Genomic DNA, 21,045 nt, shown 5'->3' on the forward strand with positions numbered 1-21,045 from the left:
AGGCAGAATGAGCTGAGGATGAGGAGGTGAGGAGTAGAAGAGGATGGAGTAGGAAAGAGGATATTAGGAAGGGAGAGCTACATGGAGGGAGACAGAGCAAAGAGACAGGCTTGGATCCTGCTACTCCACTAACAAACGGTCCTTTCAAAATTGTTGATTGAGAAAAATCCCTAATTCCAAAAAGATCATGGTCCACTGTCCATGACCCCCATCATTGCCCACAGACATGATGTTCACTTCCCTCTCTTCCGTCTTGTACCATGACCCCTGGGGAGAAAGTGCTCATTTCTAACTCCCTTGATATTTCCTGTGTGTGTATAGGATGCGGTACTTAGAAGACACTAGCCTTGCAGCTTGTACTTTGTGTCTATGTCCTGCACATTATTCAGTGAATGAGTTTCACAGAAGAAACGATTGTGTCCCAGTATCACTGTATCCCTCAGAGTGTCTAATCCACATACAGTAGATACTCATCACTGTCTTGTAGTAATGAGTGAATACATAAATGAGTAAGTGCATGAATGAACTGGTTAAATGGATATAAAAAGAAATTGATTGTGAAAAGTAATAAAGAGGAAAAGGTCAGAAGAGTAGAAGATATAAAAAAGAGAGAAGAAAATATGTTTTGAGCTGTGCATGCCACAGGGAGGTCTGGCTATCAGGAGTGATCTATTGCCAACTATCTGAGGTCTCTATAACAGTGTAGCATTCATCTGAGCAAGCTATAAAGGAGAATGCACTCTTGAATTACATGGGTTTGATTGAAAGGTCATCTATGAAGCAATAGTGACTTTATCACATGATTACTGGGAAGTGTCTCTCATTGGGTTTTCTAACAGAATAGCACTGGTCTACTCAAGACCATGCAGGGCTTCCATCCGTCCACTTCCACATCCATCATCTGTTCATCTATTTGTTTATTCACCACCCATCCGACTGTCCATCCATCTGTCTTCCCAAGGGCATTTGTTTAGCCCCAGCTGGATGCAGATGACTGGGCCCTACTATGGCTTGGATATACATTGTTGCTTTTGTGCTGGGCATATGAAAACCCCTCAGAATTCAGCTCCCTCGCAGAGGTGAAGAATTACACCCATGTCCTCCATGGCCACAAATGCCCATCACTGGATACCTGCACTCCTGGAGGGCTGGGGGCTGGGGAGGAGGCCTGAGGGCAGATAACAGGATGGGTATGACTGCAGCTTTGTTCCTGCACCGAGATGGACAAAGAGCCAACCACAAAGACAAAGAAGAGCAGCGAGGCCTCCAGACTTACCAGCTTGGTTTGTGGTAATGTTGACAGAGACGTGTTGTGGGGGGAAGGGGCTCTTGCTGGAGACTCCATTGACGGCCTGGATGTCGAAGGTGTAGGGGGTGTGGGCCCACAGGCTGCTGATGGAGACTCGGCACTCGGTCAGGCCCAGCTGCTTTGGCACAAACTCCACATTGTCATCACAACGGGAGCAGCTCCGGCGGTCTGCCCGGCACTTTTTACAGATGATGTTGTAGGTCACATCATCCCGCCCACCTGTCTCCCTTGGAGGGTGCCACTCCAGAATGATGGACGTCTCATTGACGATTGAGATGACATTTCGGGGACCTGATGGGACGCCTGTAAGGAGACAAAGGAAGGCTCAGTGAGGCTGGGCAGAAGCTTCCTTGTCCAGCATCTCTCCATCTACCTTCAGTGTGTTCCCACCCTCAGCTCACACATGCATCTCCTCCCCTCCTTCAACTCTAATGTCCATGCCTCAGTCTATTCTAAGAAAAAGTGCTGAACCACAATAAGAACCTGTCCCCAAATCCTTTTTCAGTCATGCCCACTGGGGCTCTCCTTTCAATCATGTGTGCCAAGAGAGGAGGACACAAGTCTTTTTGTTCATAGGACCAAGCTGCATCCGCCAGTCAGAACACCTAGAGAGATGAATATTCACATTGCACAGGCTTTGGTGCATAGACAAGAAGCAACGTTGGTAGGAGATTCATGCAGCCACTGCACTTAACCCCACGACACAAGAAGAGCATAGAGATTGTTACACTCTGCTAGCTGCTTTGCATGCATTTAATCCCCCTATAAGACTTGCTGGGAAGATGCAACCACTAAGTCAACTTTATGGAAAGGGAAACTAAAGCTGAAAATGGGGACTGGCTATAGATCTTGAGGTCTATAAGAACGGGAGCCAGTATGAACACGCATACCTGCCTGATTCCAACGCTTACATTCTTAACCAAAGCCCTGTGCTGCCCTGTGAAACTGACTACCTTTTCCCACTGAGGGAAAAGCTATCTCCAAGCCCAAACTTATACAGAGAGGGAACTCCAAATGTCAGTGGTAGGATAACATGAAATTTGAACAGACTCTCTCTCCTATAAACCAGCCAGGCTCCCTGGGACTCGAGAAGGGCAGCCTCTTCCCTCTGGCCAGCTGTCTATGGCTATTGTTCTCACTCTGGCCAAGGTGAAAATGCCTTGGTGAAAACACTAGGAAGCCTGCTACTTCACAGAAGGACAAAATGTTGCTGGATTAATGGCCACAGTGTTGGGTATTTTGAGTTTAAGTTGGAGAATCTTCTGCCCAAGAACACAACAGATCACAGTCTCAGGTTCTCAAGCCGAGCTCTGCATCTCCCCAACGTCTAACTGATGGAAATGAATTCTGCCTGGAAGCCCCCCTTCTGAATGCCAGGTCTGCTGGAGCAGCCGCTCGGGTAGTAATGCATTCAGAATTCATGCACGTGACTGTCGCCAGCTGAACGGAGACATGTGTAAAGTGGTTCATGCTGGAGACAGGAATCAAATGCCAACACACAAAATGAGGGAATAACAACAAGGTCGGGGGGCACCAGGGAAGGATTCTGTGTTGAATCAGTCAACAGCCAGCAGCTAGAGCAGAAAGCAAATATTAAATCGAATTCTATTAAAACATGAAAGAAAATCAGTACTGTACTATATAAAGCCCATTAGGCCTGAGCTAAAGCACAACTTGCATGCATGCTTGTGACAGGGCAGGATTCATGAAGCATTTCTCCTGAAGTCTTGCAAATAGCATTTAAGAATTCCCCACCCATCTGCCCAGGGATACACATCCATCTCTTTAGGAATCAGCACACAGCTAGCACTGGGAGGGCAGTCAGCACTGGGCCTGGCCAGCCTCTCTCCTCACACTGCACTCCTAGTTAACATCTGTATTGGCCAGTACCTGTCTGGGACACATCTGTTTGCTCAGACTGATGAGACTCAGACCACAAGCACCCAGTGGTCAATGTCATTGCTGCCTATCTCCCTTTCACAGCAGACAGCCCAGCCTTGGCCACAGACCACTGGTTCTCCTACTTGTAATAAATACATTCACTGAATGCTTGCACTTTGCTAGATGTGGGGCTAATCCTTTAACAATGTTATCTTATTGCATCCTTAGGCCATCCTGAGCTGTCACTCAGAAAGCAGCCTTGGGCAGAGGGGCAGAGACAAGGATGTCTAAGGGAGTGACCACCCATCCATCCCACCCTTTAACCCCCCATGTTTCAATTATCTCCTTGCTCAACTGACCTTCAACTTCACCATCTTCCCGACTCCAGCTTCTCCACTTAAACGTGCATATGTCATTGCCATTTTAAAACTAAAACACTGCCCCCTGACATCTCTGCGTGGCAGGTCCTCTCCTCTCCACTCTCCAGCCAAGCTTTTCCAAAGCGGAGTCACACTTGGTGGCTCTCCTCTCTCCCTGCTCCGCCAGCTGCAGCCTGGTTACTTCCCTGCTCAGCCATCGTGCCTGCTTTTCCTTTTGGCCTCCTGCTTGACAAGTCTAGGAAACACAATTCAGTCCTTAACTCCCTCGACACCCTGTGTTGTCACTAGCCAGGCCCTGTGAGTCACATCTTCTGTATCCCACAACACATGGTCTGTCAGCTCCATCTCCTTTTCCTCAGATCCTTCCCCTCCTTTATATCCTCCTCCCCATCATAACAAAGGGCTTTGTCAATTCCCCTGCCCTATTGCAAAAGCCTCCTAATGAATTCTCCAACATTGCTTTGCAGCTCTCATCCATTCTCATCTGCCAGAGTGTGAGTTCCAAAACGTACATGGAGTCAGAGTTCCTCTGCTCAAACTCCAGTTACCCAAGAGTTTACCCTCCTGTCCACGTCTTTTGAGTCCCTGTGTATCTTGCTGCTCTTGATCTCATCTCTGGCCACCTGACCCTCGCTCCTCCTGGTGTGGCCAACAGGAAGATCCCCATGATTGCCTGTGCACACTAAACTCTCTCCATATTCCTGAGCCTCTGCACAGGGATTTCTCCTCTGTCTGGAATTCTTTTCCTCTGCTCCACTTGAGCATCTCTTGCTCACCCTTTAATGTCCAGCACCCATTCCATCAGGAAGCTTCCCCCTCAGTGCATGCCCGCAGTCATACACTCCCCCCTCTGGCCTCCAAAGCCCACTTCTAGCCGCCTAACCCAGATCATTGCATTGTAATGGTCTCTTCCTCTGTGTGTCCTCACCACAATGTGGCCCCTGGGGGGCTGGGCGTTGGCTCATCATTTCCATGCCTAACATTTTACCCAGGGGAGCCCCCTTTCACCTGGTGTGCAAGGCTTCAGGTCATATGTGTGCACTGCTCTCCAGCACAAGACAAGCTGTCCTGCTGGGGCGTTGATATGGGGGGCGGGGGGCGCAGAAGGGGCAGCAGTGAGGCCTCACAGCTTGTGACTCTAAGTGGTAGAGGCTTTGGTAGAGATAAAGTGGCAAGTGAGGAGCTGCCCCTGATCCGATGGTGTCCGTGGTGCTGGGGAGACCAGGCACTGCTCATTTGCTCCTGATTCAGGAAGAAAAGCAGTGGGTTTCCAGGATGGATTTTCATGTTTATTAAGAAACAGCATTCATTTGAAACAACCACTTCTCATCCATGGCTGCATTCCAGAGCAAATGTGTCTGTGGAGCATGAATGAGGGTCTAGGGGAGCTGTGGTTGGTGAGTCCAAGACTGCATACCTCTGAGATAGGGATGGCTTTCCCTTGGCGAATGGACTGGGAGAGCTAGGAAAACCTGAGCATGCCTTGCCGTTTGTCCCTTGCCACTCACCTCCTCCCCACCCAGCATAAAGCCTGGGCTCGCAGTGCATATCTGTGGAGGTGACAGAGTCTTGACCACAAACAATGACTGGAACCCCATTCATTATTCATTCATTCACTCATTCATTCATTCACTCATTCACTTCTTAACAAATACTGTTATAGGCACCTGGGAGATAGGAAACTCATGACAGGCAGGTTTCTGCTCTCATGGAGCTTACATTCTGGGGAGAAAAACTGACAAGAAAGAAGGAAACATGGAGATAAAGGAGATGATTTCAGGCAAGAATAAGTGCTAGGAAATAAAACAGTCCCAGGCTCAGACTGCCTCCTACCAATCTCATAGCTCCTGTCCCTTCTCCCAGGAGGCCTTTTCCAGGCCGCGAGCCAGGCCCTGTGTCTGGGTGGCTACAGTGACGATGTTCCCAGGCCTGTGCTCCATCCCAATAATGAGAGCACACTCCTGCAAGTAGACTAACTGGCCTCTTGCGTGCCTGAATAAAGAGCCTGACCAGAGCAGGTTTGGCCCCTGAATAAATCTCCTTAAAGGAAGGCACCAGGACAACTTCCTAGGACCAGTGCACTCCCTGGACTGGGGCCCTACCACTACAGGAAGCATTTTGCCAGAACCAGGGCCCTGAGCAGCATCCTCAGGAAGGAGGCCCATTGAGATCAGACAAAATGTTTAAAGAGGATTAGAGAGGGAGGCCAGAGGGGGAAGAAAATCTTCATCTTCTGCAAAGTCCTCAGGAAGTACAGTGGCAGGGCTCAGAGCCAGGGTCTTCAGTCCATATCCTGGTTTTCCTTAATTATGTACAGACAGGCTTTCTGAAGCCTCTCTGATCTGTTGCCACAGTGACTACTGAAGGAAGCTTCCTCTTAAAAAGGCTAGGAATACTCAGTCCTTTTAAAAAATGGAAAACCACTGAGCTATGGTTCTCTGGGTGGAGGGAATATGGTGGGTCCTGTTATGGGGATGGGGCTCTGTGCCTTCCAACATGTTCCTGAGATGTTGGCTCATACTGCATGGAGCATGGTTAGCATCAAGACTACAAAAAGTTACACAGAAAAGATCCTTCTTGAGCCATTGGGTTAGCCCTAGTGTTGCCATATTGTGATAGAATCTCCCGCTTTTTAACATGATTTGGGACAGATGATTCTTTTTTAAAAATGGGGTCAAAGTCGGTGGGAGAGAGTGGTGAGTTTGTTTATAGGCATTAAGCTAGAAATAAGAGTATGCCTGAGTAACAAAAGGGAAAATCTGCTGAAGACCAGTAAGCCCCTAAGCCAGTTCCTTTACCTGGAATCTGAATAAGGCCAACCTCCTGGTCTGAGAACTTAAATGTGAACTTCAGGTCAGTCCAAGATGCCCAGCAGGCAGTGTTCAGCTAACTGTGCCTTTCTACAGTTAGGGTCTGTGTCCGTGGACCACTCCCCATGGGGAGCTGGAGAGGGTGACAGCCATGGTGAGGCAATGTCCTCCTGGGAGACCCCTTTGCCGTCTGAAACTGAGCTGCTCTGCATGGGCCAGAGATAGGGTCCTCCCCACAGTGTGAACAACCCCTTGGAGAATCTGATGAAAGTAACAAACTTTTTCTGAGAAAATGAATGTGTGATCGAAGACATACAAAACTTTTCAGAGACCCTCAGTGAACCACCTACATGTTCACAGCAACCACCTTTCAAAAATATTCCCTTGTTGGTAAACCTTGAGAAGGTGAACTTCTAAGCCTTAATTTTCTCATCTGAGAGTGGTAGTTTTGAGGATTTAATGAGATGATTTGCCCAAGGAGTTTAGCTGTGTGCCTGGTAAACAGAGGAACGCAGTAACTGTCAGCTTCTATTGTTATTAGTAGTATGGTTACTCTTAGATGATCTGGAATCCTGACCACTCATCTAAGTAAGATGGATCTAATTCTGCCATTTATTCCTTAAGCAGAGACCCCATCCCCAGAACTGTGCTGAGCACGGTGAAAGCTGTGAATGTATAGAGGTTACAGCCCATGAGATTGGAGAACCCAGATGCTTATTAGTGAGGCAACACCCCATACATGGAGCGCTGGAAATTGTGAATATATATGATTAAGGGTGAAAGTAAGTGATACAGACACAAAGAATTACAGCTATTTCAGAAAAGGTAAGATCAATGTAGAATAAAATAGTCAAAGATTGTGTCTGGGGGTCCTGTCCACCAGGCTGGAACTATATTGGGGGAGTAGTACCTTGGAGGCTGTCTGCCCCAGTCTACATCCTCTAGGTCACCTACCCCTTGCACTCAGGAAGAGATAGAACCTTAGTGTTGGGCATTGGGTTGCGTCCCTAGAATGGGTCCAACTCTTTTGGGTTCATGGCCTGTGTGTGCACCTGTACAGGCAGGCATACCTTGGAGATATTATGCTTTCAGTTCTAGACAACTGCATTAAAGTGAATACTGCAATCAACTAAGTCACAAAAAATTTTTGGTTTCCCAATGCATATAAAAGTTGTGCTTTCTGTGTACTTTAGTGTATTAAATATGCAAGAGCATTATGTAAAAAAAAAAACAAAACACGTTTGTACCTTAATTAATAAATACTTCATTGCTAAAAAAAATGTTAACCATCATTTGAGTCTTCAGAGAAGTCATAACTTTTTTCCCAGTGGAGGGTTTTGACTCAATGTTGATGACTGCAGACTGATCAGGGTGGTGGTTGCTGAGGTTGGGGTGGCTGTGGCAATTTCTTAAAATGAGACAACAATGAAGTTTGCCATGTCTATTGACTCTTCCTTTTATGGACTATTTCTCTGTAGCATAAGATGCTGTTTGACAGCACTTCACCCACAGGAGAGCCTCTTTCAAAATTGGAGTCAATCTTCTCAAACTCTGCCATTGCTTTATCAATTAAGTTTATGTAGTATTCTAAATCCTTTATTGTCATTTCAACAATCTTTACAGCATCTTCAACAGGTGTGAATTCCATCTCACAAAACCACTTTCTTTGCACATCCATAAGAAGTAACTCCTTACCCGTTCAAGTTTTATCATGAGATTGCAGCAATTTTACATCTTCAGGCTCCACTTCTAATTCTAGCTCTTTTGTTATTTCCACTTCATCTGCGGGTATTTCCTCCACTGAAGTCTTGAACCCCCTTAAAGTTATCCATAAAGCTTGTAACCAAGTGCCTTCAAAGTCCTTTTAATGTGAATATTTTGACCTCTTCCCATGAATTACAAATGTTCCTAATGGCATCTAGAATGCTGAATCCTTTCTAGAAGGTTTTTAATTTACTTTGCCCAGATCCATCAAAGGAAGCACTCTCTATGGCAGCTATAGCCTGATAAAATCTATTTCTTAAGTAATAAGACTTGAAAGTCAAAATTGCTCCTCGATCCATGAGCTGCAGAATAGATGTTATATTAGTAACCATGAAAACAACATTGATCTCATTGTACATCTCCGTCAGAGCTCTTGGGTAACCAGGTGCAGTGTCAATAAGTAGCAGTATTTTAAAAGAAATCTTTCTTTTCTGAGCAGTAGGTCTCAACAGTGGGTTTAAAATATACAGTAACCCATGTTGTAAACAGATGTGCCATGATCCTCACTTTGTTGCTCTAATGGTAGAGTAGATTTGGCATAATTCTTAGGGACTCTAGGATTTTCAGAATGGTAAATGAGCATCTGTTTCCCTTTAAAGTCATAGCTGCATTATCCCCCAACAAGAGAATCAGCCTATCCTTTGAAGCCTGGCATTGACTTCTCTTCTCTAGCTATGAAAGTTTTAGATTGCATCTTCTTCCAATATAAGATTGTATTGTCTACATTGAAAATCTGTTGTGTTTAGTGTAGCCACCTTTACTAATTATCTTAGCTAGATCTTCTGGATAACTTACTGCAGCTTCTACATCAGCATCTGCTGCTTCACCTTACATTTTTATGTTATAGAGACAGCTTCTTTCCTTAAACCTCATGAACCAATTTCTGTTCACTTCAAACATTTCTTCTGCAGCTTCCTTACCTCTCAGCCTTCATATAATTACAGAGAGTCAGGATGCTAGACTTTGTTAGGTTTCAGTTTAAAGGAATGTTATAACTGGTTTGATCTTCTACCCAGACCACTGAAACTTTCTTCATATCAGCAATAAGGCTGTTTTGCTTTTTTATCATTTGTGTGCTCACTGGAATAGCACTTTTCATTTCTGAAGAACTTTCCCTCTGCATTCACAGATTGGCTATTTGGTACAAGAGGCTTAGCTTTCAGTGTGACTCACTTTTGACATGCCTTCCTCACTAAGCATAGATATGCCTAGCTTTTGATTTAAAGTGAGAGATATGCAACTCTTCCTTTCACTTAAACACTTAAGGCCTTTGTATGGTGACTAATTAGCCTATTTTCAATATTGTGGTGTTTTAGGAATAGGGAAGCCTGAGGAGAGGGAAAGATATGAGGGAATGGCCAGTTGGTGCAACAGTTAGAACACAATCATTTAAGTTGACATTCTCAAACGGATGTGGCTTACAGTGCCACAAAGCAATTACAATAATAACATCAAATATCTCTGATCACAGATCACCATAACACATATTATATAATGAAAAAGTTTGAAATAGTATAAGGCTTACCAAAATGTGACACAGAGATAAGAAGTGAGCAAATGCTGTTAGAAAAACGGTGCCAATAGTCTTGTTCATTTCAAGATTGACAGAAACCTTCCATTGTTAAAAAATCAATCTCTTCAAAATGCAATAAAATGAAGTGCAATAAAACAAGGTGTGCCTATATATATATATGCTTCCTGGCATATGAGAAGTGATTTGGCTTTGACATGGTAGTTGGCCTTGCTTATTCTTCCTCTGCCTGTAGGCAAGAAAACACCTTCTTCACTGCTACAACAAACTGTTTTCTATTCAATCTCTCATTAGGCAGAAGATGTGAGCTATGGTCTGGGGACGAGCTAGGAAGGACATTTGATATTCAAAACTCCTGAATATTGTGAGTCAAAAGTGCAAAGAGGTAATGTTCGTATGGCTGAAAAGTGTCAACACTGTAGTTTGGAAAAATGACTGCATACTTCAATGTAGACTGAGTTAAGAAGGCATAGAGAAGGAGACCAGAGAAAAAGGGGTAGGAATCATTTAAAAAGTGTGGTGCAAGAGGCCAGGAAGATATGGAAGGAGGGTTGATCATCAAAAATTATAGTTCCAACTCTCTACTCATTGCTCATTGTAAAATAGCTACTTAAAGAAACCATGTCTGAATGATTGGAAGGCTTCCTAAAGAAGGGGAAAGTCTTTAAGATTTTACAGAGAGGTAAGAGTCCAGGAGCAGAGACAGACAGGAAGTGGGGACTGTAGAGACTTGAAAAGGTCTTCTATGGAGGCAAAGTATGCTAAAAACCAAGTCGGGGTGATTGTTATATCTTTGCCCTCAATACAGCATACAAAGCTGAAAGCAGAATGGTCAGTGGTTCTCAACCTTCCTAATGTCATGACCCTTTAATACAGTTCCTCATGTTGTGGTGACCCCCAACCACAAAATTATTTTCGTTGCTACTTCATAACTGTAATTTTGCTATTGTTATGAATCGTAATGTAAATATCTGATATGCAAGATGTATTTTCATTGTTACAAATTGAACATAATTAAATCATAGTGATTAATAACAAAAACAATATGAAATTATATGTGTTTTCCGATGGTCTTAGGCGACCCCTGTGAAAGGGTCGTTTGACCCCCAAAGGGGTCGTGACCCACAGGCTGGCGACCCACAGGTTGAGAACTGCTGGGTTAGAGGATTAACACACACCAAAAGAGGCAAATTTTGCAACTTTCAGAAGTGTAGTAGAGTCATAAAATAAACATGAACTCAACTTCATGTTCTGTTTGGTTTGTTCTTTGGTAATCGGTTACTTGAAAACTATATAAAAAAGCAAACAAATAAACCTCTATTCTTTCAAGCTGCCTTGAAAGTGTAGCTATGACACTTCCCAACCTATGTTCAGCAGCCTCTTTCCCTTTCGCTTTCCCTCCTGAGACACTATTTCCTCTTCCATTATTCCCTCACTAAGTACAGAATTCCTGGGAGACCGGAGAAGAATGACCATTGTCCTAGAGCAAGGGTGGGGAATGGGGAATATCTGGCCCACAGGGCTTATAAGGCCCTCAGAATCATTGGTCTGGCCCTGCCAATGCATTAAGGGTGAGTTAATTAAATGCTTCACCAAATATAGCAGGCTTATTTTTAAGTTGATAACTCTGTGTGGCCCACGAATGATGTTATAAATATCCACATGGCCCATGGCAGAAAAAAGGGTTTCCCACTCCTGTCCTAGAGAAAAGGGCTGTGATGTGGTGTACTGTGCCAGTTCAGGACCTTGGAGAGGGGCATGTGGGGTAGCTTCTTGATGGCAGTGGGGGATCTCCTAAAGATTCTGTCAGTCACCAATAACAACACAACTATAGGGAACATGGCAGCAGGGGTTGTCAGGTCTTAGCAAGGTGGGAGTGTGAGGGTGGGAGTGGGGGGCTTGAGGCCATATCAGGAAACCAGGAGTGAGTTATCAGGGACATGTATAAAGTAGTGGCATCAAAATGAACAGATTATTGAAGCATTCTCCTCTCAATAGTAGAACCTTAGAGAGGCTTGGGATTTGGGAAAGAAACAGACCAAGGACTTTCTACAAGTTATGCGTGATGAGCACCAGACATTGGAGCACTATTTTGCTTAATATGAAGATGGTGTCTGAAGTTCTGAGGTGTCCCCTCCAAAAAGGGAGCTGTGCTGGGGGCCTGAGGCAGCAGGGGCTGGAAAGCTGAGTGACGCCTGGTTCCTCTTCTTAAAATGTAGGAGGTCCCCCTTGGGCAATGAAGAGAGGATGTTGAAACCTGGGGAAATCATATTGCTTTACTTTTCCTAACAGTCTTGGAATCCCGACATTCTAATTTTATGCCAACTTTGGAATCAATTTTAAATGAGCCCCAGGACCACAGGTTTCCTGTAGACAGAAACCTGTGCCACCTGCATGGACGTCAGAAGGGCAAGGCTTTGATTTAGTGAAACTTGTTTGTTTCATGCCATTGAGTGAGTGATTCATGTCAGTAATATCCCTGCAGTAGATTTCTACAAGGAACATTTGCAAAAAACCCAGAGAGATGGCTTTTGTTTCCATTTCAATGGAGTTCTTTATGGAATTTAGAATTTTGTTTTAATGATATGCCCTATGACAGTATCCAAAGTACTGTCTTAGCCATCTTGGTACATTACTTAATAAAATCTAATCTTCCCAACACACTATGAGGTAGGAACTATTATCCCCATATTACATTTGAGGAAACTATAGCTCAGAGATATTAAGTAACTTGTTCATGTCACATAGCTGGTGAGTGATGAAATCAGGACTTAAGTGCAGGCCTGGTCCATGCCAAACTCACCCTAACTTTCCTGCCCAGGGTGGAGACATTAGGTGTGTAAGGTGAAGGTGTGATGCAAACGCAGCTGGGTGATGGAGGACGACAGGTAGGTTTCTCATGGAAGCAGGAAGCTCTTATTCCTAAACCACTTCAGTAGCTTCCCTGTGGAAACAGAGCAGCCGTGATTCTAGGATCGTGCTGAGCATGTCTGCACGTGTTGCTCATTAGGGTTTTGGAACCACTGGGCCTGTACTCAGGCAATTCTCCTAATCATAACAGTTCATAAGAAGAAGTGATTAATCAAAACAAGGAGGGACCCTGCGGAGCAGGATTTGGGGAACATCAAAGAACCTAGTGTTACACATTTCACCAAACACAAATGTTTGTAGAAAGTACTCCTTGTTTCTCCTGTTTGCATGGAGTTAATTGCCTGGGAGAAAGAGGATGGATTTGACTTTCTGGAAAAGAGACAGCTCCTGTATCTGGCCCTAGCTGAAGCCTGGGCGTCTAGGTTTCCATGATGCTGCAGAAGCCTCCGAGGACAGCTGAGGCCCCTGTACCCAGAGCATCTGTCAGTTGGAATGTGTCTACAGCCAGTATCACATCACTGCCTGAGTGTGGCGGGGGGGAGGAGGGGGGAGAGATCCAAGGTGGAATCTTCTATTTGTGTCCTAAGATGAGGCCAGAGAGAGGAAAGGTTTGACATGATTCCTCTTTGCAGTCCCCCTAGGAACACTCTGAGTCAAGGAGAGTTATAGGGCATGTCGCTTAAAGACATGGCCTTCAAGATCTCTTTCCTTCTGGAGCAGTGAAAGATGCACAGGACCCACACAGAGAAAACCAGGCTGAGTGCCAGCTATGCTGCAGCATGACCTTAGGCAGGTCACTTGCAGTCTCTGAGCCTGATCATTCATTGATTCTTGACTGATCCATACATTTTTTCCTGAGACTCTACTGTGTGCTATGGGCTGCATATGAGTCTATGGTATGAAAAGTTTGTGGACATCTACCCTGAGGAACTCAACATCTGCAGTGGAGGTGGGTTCCTGAGCAACCGCCACACAAGCACTGACTGAGGAAGCTGGTGAAGATGCAGCACTTGGGCCTGGACAGGGATCAGGAGGGAACACTGCCTTCCTCACATTCATGGGAGAATCAAATGGCAGAATATGTGATGAAGCTTTCAGAGTGTCCGAGTGCACTCTACATGCATAAGGGACTGTCTGGTATAAAACCCAGAAACCCCTGTCCAGCTCTTCAGCTTCTAGAAGAGAAAGAGTGACCAGGGGGCACTAAATGAATAGAAGGCACTGCCCAGACATTTGACCTGAGGGCCTTCAGAAGCAGGAAGACCATCTTCATGTCCAAGGCCCCCAAGGCCTCATGCAGACCTCCTCTGTGAATCTCCCACAGCTGTACACAGGACTCCTGCCCTAGACTGGGGCAGGCTGTACATTCTCAGCTCCTGTGCCTGTCATCTCCGATCCAGGTAAAGTCTCAGAGAAAAGATTTCCAAAGGGTCTTCCAACTGAAAGATCCTACACTGGGCCACGCCCTCCCAGAGCAGGCTCCAAGGTGTTTGCTTTCATTCGAGATGATGACAGTCAGTCTCCTTGAAGTCAAATGACCTTAGGACACACTTCAGTCATTGCTACAATGGAAGGATTGCGCCTACTGGGGCAGGGCCTCCAGCAGAGCAACTTATTCTGGCATGTCATTTTCAATTGCTGAAAACTCAGACCCTGAACCATCCCAAACCCATGCAGGCATGGGCATGGCTAACCTCATGAGAGCTGCACACAGGCCCTTCTAGTGGGCATGGGCACAAAGCCTGCCCTTCACCTACCGGGACAGAGAATTCTCACCTCACATGCAAGTTCCTCTTTGCTGGCCATCAGACAGCATCCTCGCTTGGGGAATTAAATGGCTTTCTGTCTCCCTCACTGAGCACTGGCAGGGCTTGGTGGTGACCAGGGCATCCCACTGCCACCTGTTGCCCTTTAACCATTCACCTTCTACGCATGTCTCGCCCAGCAAAGCCAGTCTACACCAAGCTTTATCTCACTCCACAGCTGCCATGCAGGCCTCACTCTACTCCACTCCACTCCACACTGTTGAGCATCTTTTATTGCCATGTCCAAGGTGAGCAGAGCTCAGAGGTTACCTAAAGGAGCTGCTCAAAAGGCCACCTGCAAGTCTAAGCCCACAGTCACAGGGTGGGGTGGGGGTGCCCCATTACTACCATTGCCCTGACCTTCTCTCTACGGAATGAAGACAGAGAGACCTGTGTGTCCAAGTGGCCTGTGGCCCTCTATCCCTCAGTCTCTGTGAGACAAACACTCTCCTTGTGGCTTCAGTCGGAGCACTCTTGATGGAGTGCGCAGAGGTGGTCTCTGGCACAGGCTGTAGGGAATCCTGGCCGTGCCAAAGGGTGACTTCACAACTGCAGCCTGCTGTTTTTTTACAAAGCCATCCATGATCATTTATCCACTGGGGAGTCCATTAAGCCCACAGCCAACACCATATCAGGTGTCTGGCTCTGACTGAGCACTTTACAGCCAATTGTGTGAAGAGTTTCTCAGAAGACCAGACACACAGTTTCAAAAATAAATCACTACAAAATGCTGGCATCCTGGTCCTCTGCCACACATAATCCAGACAGCATGGACATACCCAAACTGTAATACCCATTTCTGTCCACTTCACCCAAATTCCCACACAATTCAGAAGTTCTCTTGGTGGGCATCTCCACCACCTCTTTGCACACACTCAGTTGGGATTTCACAAATTACTCAGGCAGCTTTTGCTCTCTCGAACAGTGTTCAGAATCTACACTTAACACAAAGTTGAAAGTAGCTGCCTTCTAAATCTCTGATGAGAGTCAAAGGCACCTGGGACCGCTGGTCTTTGTCACACACAAGTGACATTGTTTCTTTTTCTAAAAGTTTATGAGCCTGCAGAGAAAAAGGGTGTATACATAGCATACCTAGTTTCATCAATGGTCACTGAAAGAAAACACACACACACAACTACATAGATACACGTATGTACCAAAGGAAGAAATGGTAGCTAAATGACAATGCCAGCGCTTGGATCTTGGCAGCTTTGAAATAACATTAAAGTAGGATAGGCAACTCCAACAACAGTAATATAATAACATAGCTTACTTTCACTGAATGCCAAACACTGTTCTAAACAGTATCACTACATTTAATACTCTTGACAATACAGTAAGGCAGACACACATACTCTACTCATTTTATGGATGAAGAAATGGAGACACAGAGAAGCCATGACAGTCACTCCACATCACACAGTTGGCAAGTGGCAGGGCAGGACTGAACCCAGCTATAGATGCCAGAGCCCACACTCCTAAAAATTATGCTAATAATTCTCATTTAAGAGATAATAAAAACAGGTACTCAAAGTGCTCTACACTTGAATGAACACTATGCCTAAATCTACAATGCAAAGTTATAAGTGCAGAGAAGGAGAGACCCAAATGGGCATCATTTCCTAAAGGGACAAACAAAAACATTGGATGTTTCATGCCCAGGCATTCTGGTAGGAGCCCATATGTGAGGGCTGCAACCAAAGTGAACAATGAACGGTATCCTAGTCACAGGAGAAAATCCATCATTTTTCCACTGAACCCTGCTCTGGGATGAGGGTCATGTTTCATCCTGGCTACCATATTTTGAGAGTTACATTGATCAATGTGGGAAATTAAGAAACTGCCAGCCAGGCCAATGGGGTTCAGGAAATCAGTGGCTTTGAGGAATAGATAACACAAGAGATGTTTAGCCTAAAGTAGGTGATTAAGGATGGATAAGAAAGTCAGCCTCAAACACTGGAACTGCTGACCTCCGGAACACTGGCCCTCAATGGTGGACCACAGGTGAGGAGGGGAGGAAAGCAGTGCCCAGGACAAGGTCCAGAAGACCTCTCCTACATCAATGGGTGATGGCTGCCTAGCAATGGAATAGAGCTGCCCTGAAAAATATACCAGCTGTCTGTCATCACAAATACTCAGAAAAATAAAAGTGGAATGGCCACGTCTCAGGTTTGTTGGAGAGAGAAGGCTGACGCTGAGGAGGAGTTTGGGTGGCAGGCTGCTCTGAATGTTAACAGTCTGTGACTCCCAATGCCCTTATGACGAAATGCTGAAACAGAAATGTCAGCGCACGTGCCCGGCTATTAGCTCAAAACTGAGAACTATAGGATGCCTCCTAAGGGTTGTACCCACTTGGGTCAAACCACGGTGAAAAGAAATTGTAGATTATAGAAGTGTGAAAGCGTGTGTACACAGGCAACAATGACCTTTCTTGAAACAGCAATGACAGTTACAAATAGCTTTCAGCTTACAGTCACAGTCCCTCAATTCTGCATCCAGGTGCATAAACCATCCAAATCCAGGCAGCCGAGAAACAGCTTGCCCTACAACTCTTGTTCACGACCCTAGTCTGAATTCCACCTCAAGGGAAACACAGATTACCTCCCCCTCAGAAGCACAAATGACATAGTTGTATGTGTAACATGGATCATGGAGCAGGGTAAAACCAAGCAGCTCTCCTATCTATAGAATGGAGCACACAGTGGGTCTTTTACTAAAGCCCTGGTCAGCAATGGGTAGAGCTAACTGTGAGCAGCGCAGCCCTCTTTCAAGATGTTGCAACTCCCAGATCAATAGAGGCAAATGCTTTTGAAAATGTCTACCTTTGCAAAGTTTTCAAAATCACCCCCAAAGTGTAGTGTAGTCTTCAATTGGCCTGAAACACCCTCCCCTATATGGCAGCACCAGAGTTTCCTCCTAGTCTGTTTACTATCAGGTGGGATAGAAGACCATGTGAGGGGTAAGGACCATCACCCACTTATAGTCCCTTCCCACCTAGTCCTCCATCTAATCAGTCAGTTTGCTTCTGCCTCAGTTTCTCCCTCAGCCCTCCCTGAGCCCATCCCAGCTAGGTCATGCTACCTGATCTCCACTCTTCTCCCCCATCACTGCTCCCAACCCTCGCTGATGCTGTACATTGAAGGTCTCCATGCTGCCCCAACCTCCCCAAAGTGAGAATGAACTGGAACCAAGCCAGAGCAGGTGGGAGTTGTTCTGAAAACTAGTGAGGCTCACATCACACCCACCTCTCCTCCAATCTCTCTCTCTCTCCCTTCCTTCCTCCCTCCCTCCTTCCCTCCACCCTCACTCCCAGCCTGGCCAAGCCAGGCACACAAGACATTGATGGGAAAGGCAGGCCCTGTGGCTCCAGTCTGCAGGAATTCACTCAATGGCCTCTCTCCCTAGGAATCATAAAGCAGAGGACAGAGAAATATGACCTAGTTCTAAAGCAATGTTCTCAAACTTTAGCGTGCTACAGAATCACCTGGAGGGCTTGTGAAAACTCAGACTGCTGCCCCACCCGCCACCCCCAGAGCTTCTCATTCAGTCGGTCTAGGGAGGGGCTGCCAATTGGTATTTCCAAGTTCCCTGTGATGTTGAGGCTGCTTGTAAACACAGGCATTGTAGTTAGAAACCATTGCTATAAAGAAAAAAAAACCCTAGTGATCTTGATGAACATGACCCAGCAGGAACCAAGACTGGTGGGAGAAGCTGATGAGCTGATGTCATTACAGGCTGTTCATGGCACCCCGAAGGCCATCAGGCCTGGCCGCAGAGGACTTCATTCTTTTCCTGTCATCCCAAGTCCCTTTTCATCCTCTGGGCCTCTGAGCCTCTTTCCCATTCTGGGCAATGCCACCACGCTCCTGGCAGTCCATCCAAGGAGCATGATCCATGTGCCACAGGGACCACCTGGTGCCCTAGGATGGTTGTGATGAAAGAGGGGGCCAGCTGCTAGCCCCTAAAGCAGCAGTTCTCAACCTGTGGGTCGCAACCCCTTTGGCGGTCAAACGACCCTTTCACAGGGGTCACCTAAGACCATCCTGCATATCAGATATTTACATTACGATTCATAACAGTAGCAACATGACAGTTATGAAGTAGCAACGGGAATAATTTATGGTTGGGTCACAACATGAGGAACTGTATTTAAAGGGCCAGAAGGTTGAGAACCACTGTGAAAGGATGAGACATAAGCTTAAAGGAGATAACTGGAGCGTGCAGCGAAGGGAGAGGGAAGAATGGTTCACATCCTTCTCTGTGGGAGGCAGATTCGAGAGTGAGAGTAACAGCAAATCGGCATCATTGTCTGCACCATCCTCCAGGAGGTACCGAAGCTGAGCTCCCACTGTACATAGGTGGATGCATGGGAGGTAGTCAGACCTGAGTTTTAACATGCTGCCACTTCCTTCTCACTTCCTCCCAACCTGAGTTCCTCCATGCCTAGTTCTGCCGATGAGATGCTCCTATTCACAGCAGCCCAAGACACACCACTAGGATCCATATCCAAAGTCCCCACCTGGCGTCTCAGTTTCCTGGCCTTTCTGTGTGAGGCCCGAGGGAGGTCAGGGGTGGTCTCTGTGGGGACCCCAGAGGTCTGGCCAGCATTGTGCTCCTCACATGATGGGATGGCAGGAAGGCCCAGTGGATGAGACAATGACTTCTGGAGCCCCTTCTCCATCCCGTTTCTATGACCAGAACTGCAGGGGAAAATCCACGCCTTTCAGAGCAGAAATAAAGAAATAAGACAAGCGCAGATTTGTCTCTGTGATCCATCAAAGTTTCTCCCACGTGGTTGACAAAAAAGGGGTTTTTTTGTGGTCAGAAATGTAACAAGGTAATTATTTTTACACTATTCCTTCTGCATAGTCTTTCACAGACATCAATTTTATAAGGCATAATTGTCTATTTTCACCTGCTTCATAAATTCCTCCTTTCCATTCCGTTTCTCAGTACACTAGGAATTATTGAAAACCAAAGAGGCACAATTCGGTGCTTGGTTTCAGATAGCCGCACACTTCGTCATACGTTTCTGGCTGCACCTGCTCTCTGCTGACCCTGTCACACCTCCCGTGCCATAGACCCTCCTGTGGAAAGAAGCGTGTCTGACCCTGAGGAGTCACGGAGCCCTGTTCCCGAGAACTGAAAGCCAGCCTTGTCTGCCATGGGGCTGCCCAGGATCAGTCTTCCCGGTCCCCAAGGAGAGGGCTCAGCAGCAGCTACAGGTCTCAGGTGCTGGGTCCCTGCCTCCCCTCTCTCCCACAGCACATCTGGTCGAGTGGCCATGGCCTCCTCATTGTTTTGCCCAGGATCTTTGGACCAAGGTGACTGTGAAGTCTGGGGATAAAAGACGGATCCTGCTGCGATGCTCAGAGACGGCCACAACCTGGTCCCTCCCTGAGGACATCCCTTTTATTTTTATATATCCAGCATCCTGGCATGCTGGGAGCTTCCGTATCTGCAGCCATCCTCACACTTTCCAGGGATGTAACCAAAGCAAGTTTAACACAGATCGAGAGTTTGCTATGAGCCAGGCACTGTGCCAAAGCCTCTATAATACTACTTTGCTTATTGCTCATACCAACCCAGAAAGGCATGCATTCTTACAAGGTCATGAAGATAAAATGACAGAATGGAAGGTAGTTCAGCAATCAGCCCAAGGTTGCAGAGAAAGTAAGAGACAGAGTCAAGACTCAAACTTTTGTCCATGAAGTGCCACAGCCCACCTGCTATTTACGAAGGATGATTTAATAAGCTTCCCCAGAGCCCACCCATGATCAGGGAAGTGGGATGCCAGGACTCCCCAGGACTCCCCAGGGCCATGGGGCGGGGGCCCAGGATGGCAGCAGAGGAGGAACGTGACAACGTCCTCAGCTGCAGCTCAGTGAGCCTGAGATCACAGCCTGCTCCTTAACCCACAGCCTTCACGGCCCCTTCCCATGGGTGGGCTGCACCTTTCCCCTGACCCCTGCACTGTCCACACAGCCTGGCTTCATTCAGAGGCTTCTTTAGCAGGGAGGGGTGAGGGCCACCTGAGACCTGCCTCTAGCCATCCCCCGCTCTCACCTCACCCTGCAGAGTAGAATGAGAGTCTAAGTGTGTGGACTGGAGGCTTTGGGATATTCCTATTTATTCCAGGAATCAGTCCTATTGGCTCAAGCACATCAGGTTAGATGGCTTAGGCTATCCCTTCCATGTTTGAGGGCTGCCCTGACATGCTGCGGTGTGTGGCCTAAACCCTTTCACAGCCTTCTCAGTCTCCTCTTGCCCTCCGAGGCTGAGGGAAGCAAGGCCTCCTCTAGAATATGAGCACGTATTGAGCCAGACAAGGCAGCGGTCAGCCAGGTATTCATGCAGCAGATCTGGAACTCCAGGCAGGGGGGCAAGAGGATGAAGAAGGAGGAAGAAGGGCTGGATGTCTATAGACTGGCAACAATGACTTCCTCTCACTCAGACACAGTGTCCCTCCTCTGACTGCACTGGAGCCCACACCAGCCCCTTTGACACTGCCTTGGGGAGTGCCCAAGTCCGTGCTGGGTCTGCAAACTTTGTCAAGGACAAGGCTGGACACACAGGGCTGCCAGGGCCTCTCAGAGGTCAAGGGGATACCAGGCTCTCCCAGAAGATCAATAAGAAAATGAAGAAATGCCTACGTAGAGCCATAAAAGTTACTGTGCATTCTAAATGTCTCGGT

At 46.5% G+C, this 21,045-nt stretch overlaps 1 protein-coding gene across 1 annotated transcript in view; it reads right to left on the reverse strand.

The window, feature by feature from the left end:
• Positions 1-21,045, reverse strand: part of EPHB1 (EPH receptor B1) — a gene marked incomplete at its 5' end in the record, with an annotated part of 260,244 nt that overhangs the window by 111,692 nt on the left and 127,507 nt on the right. The window contains one exon of the mRNA XM_081105506.1: positions 1,277-1,612. Within this exon, the coding sequence (XP_080961632.1) occupies positions 1,277-1,612 (336 nt within the window). The remainder of the gene's footprint in view (positions 1-1,276; positions 1,613-21,045) is intronic.

This window comes from Myotis nattereri, assembly GCF_964212035.1.
Source record: "Myotis nattereri genome assembly, chromosome: 14".
Classification (NCBI taxonomy): domain Eukaryota; kingdom Metazoa; phylum Chordata; class Mammalia; order Chiroptera; family Vespertilionidae; genus Myotis; species Myotis nattereri.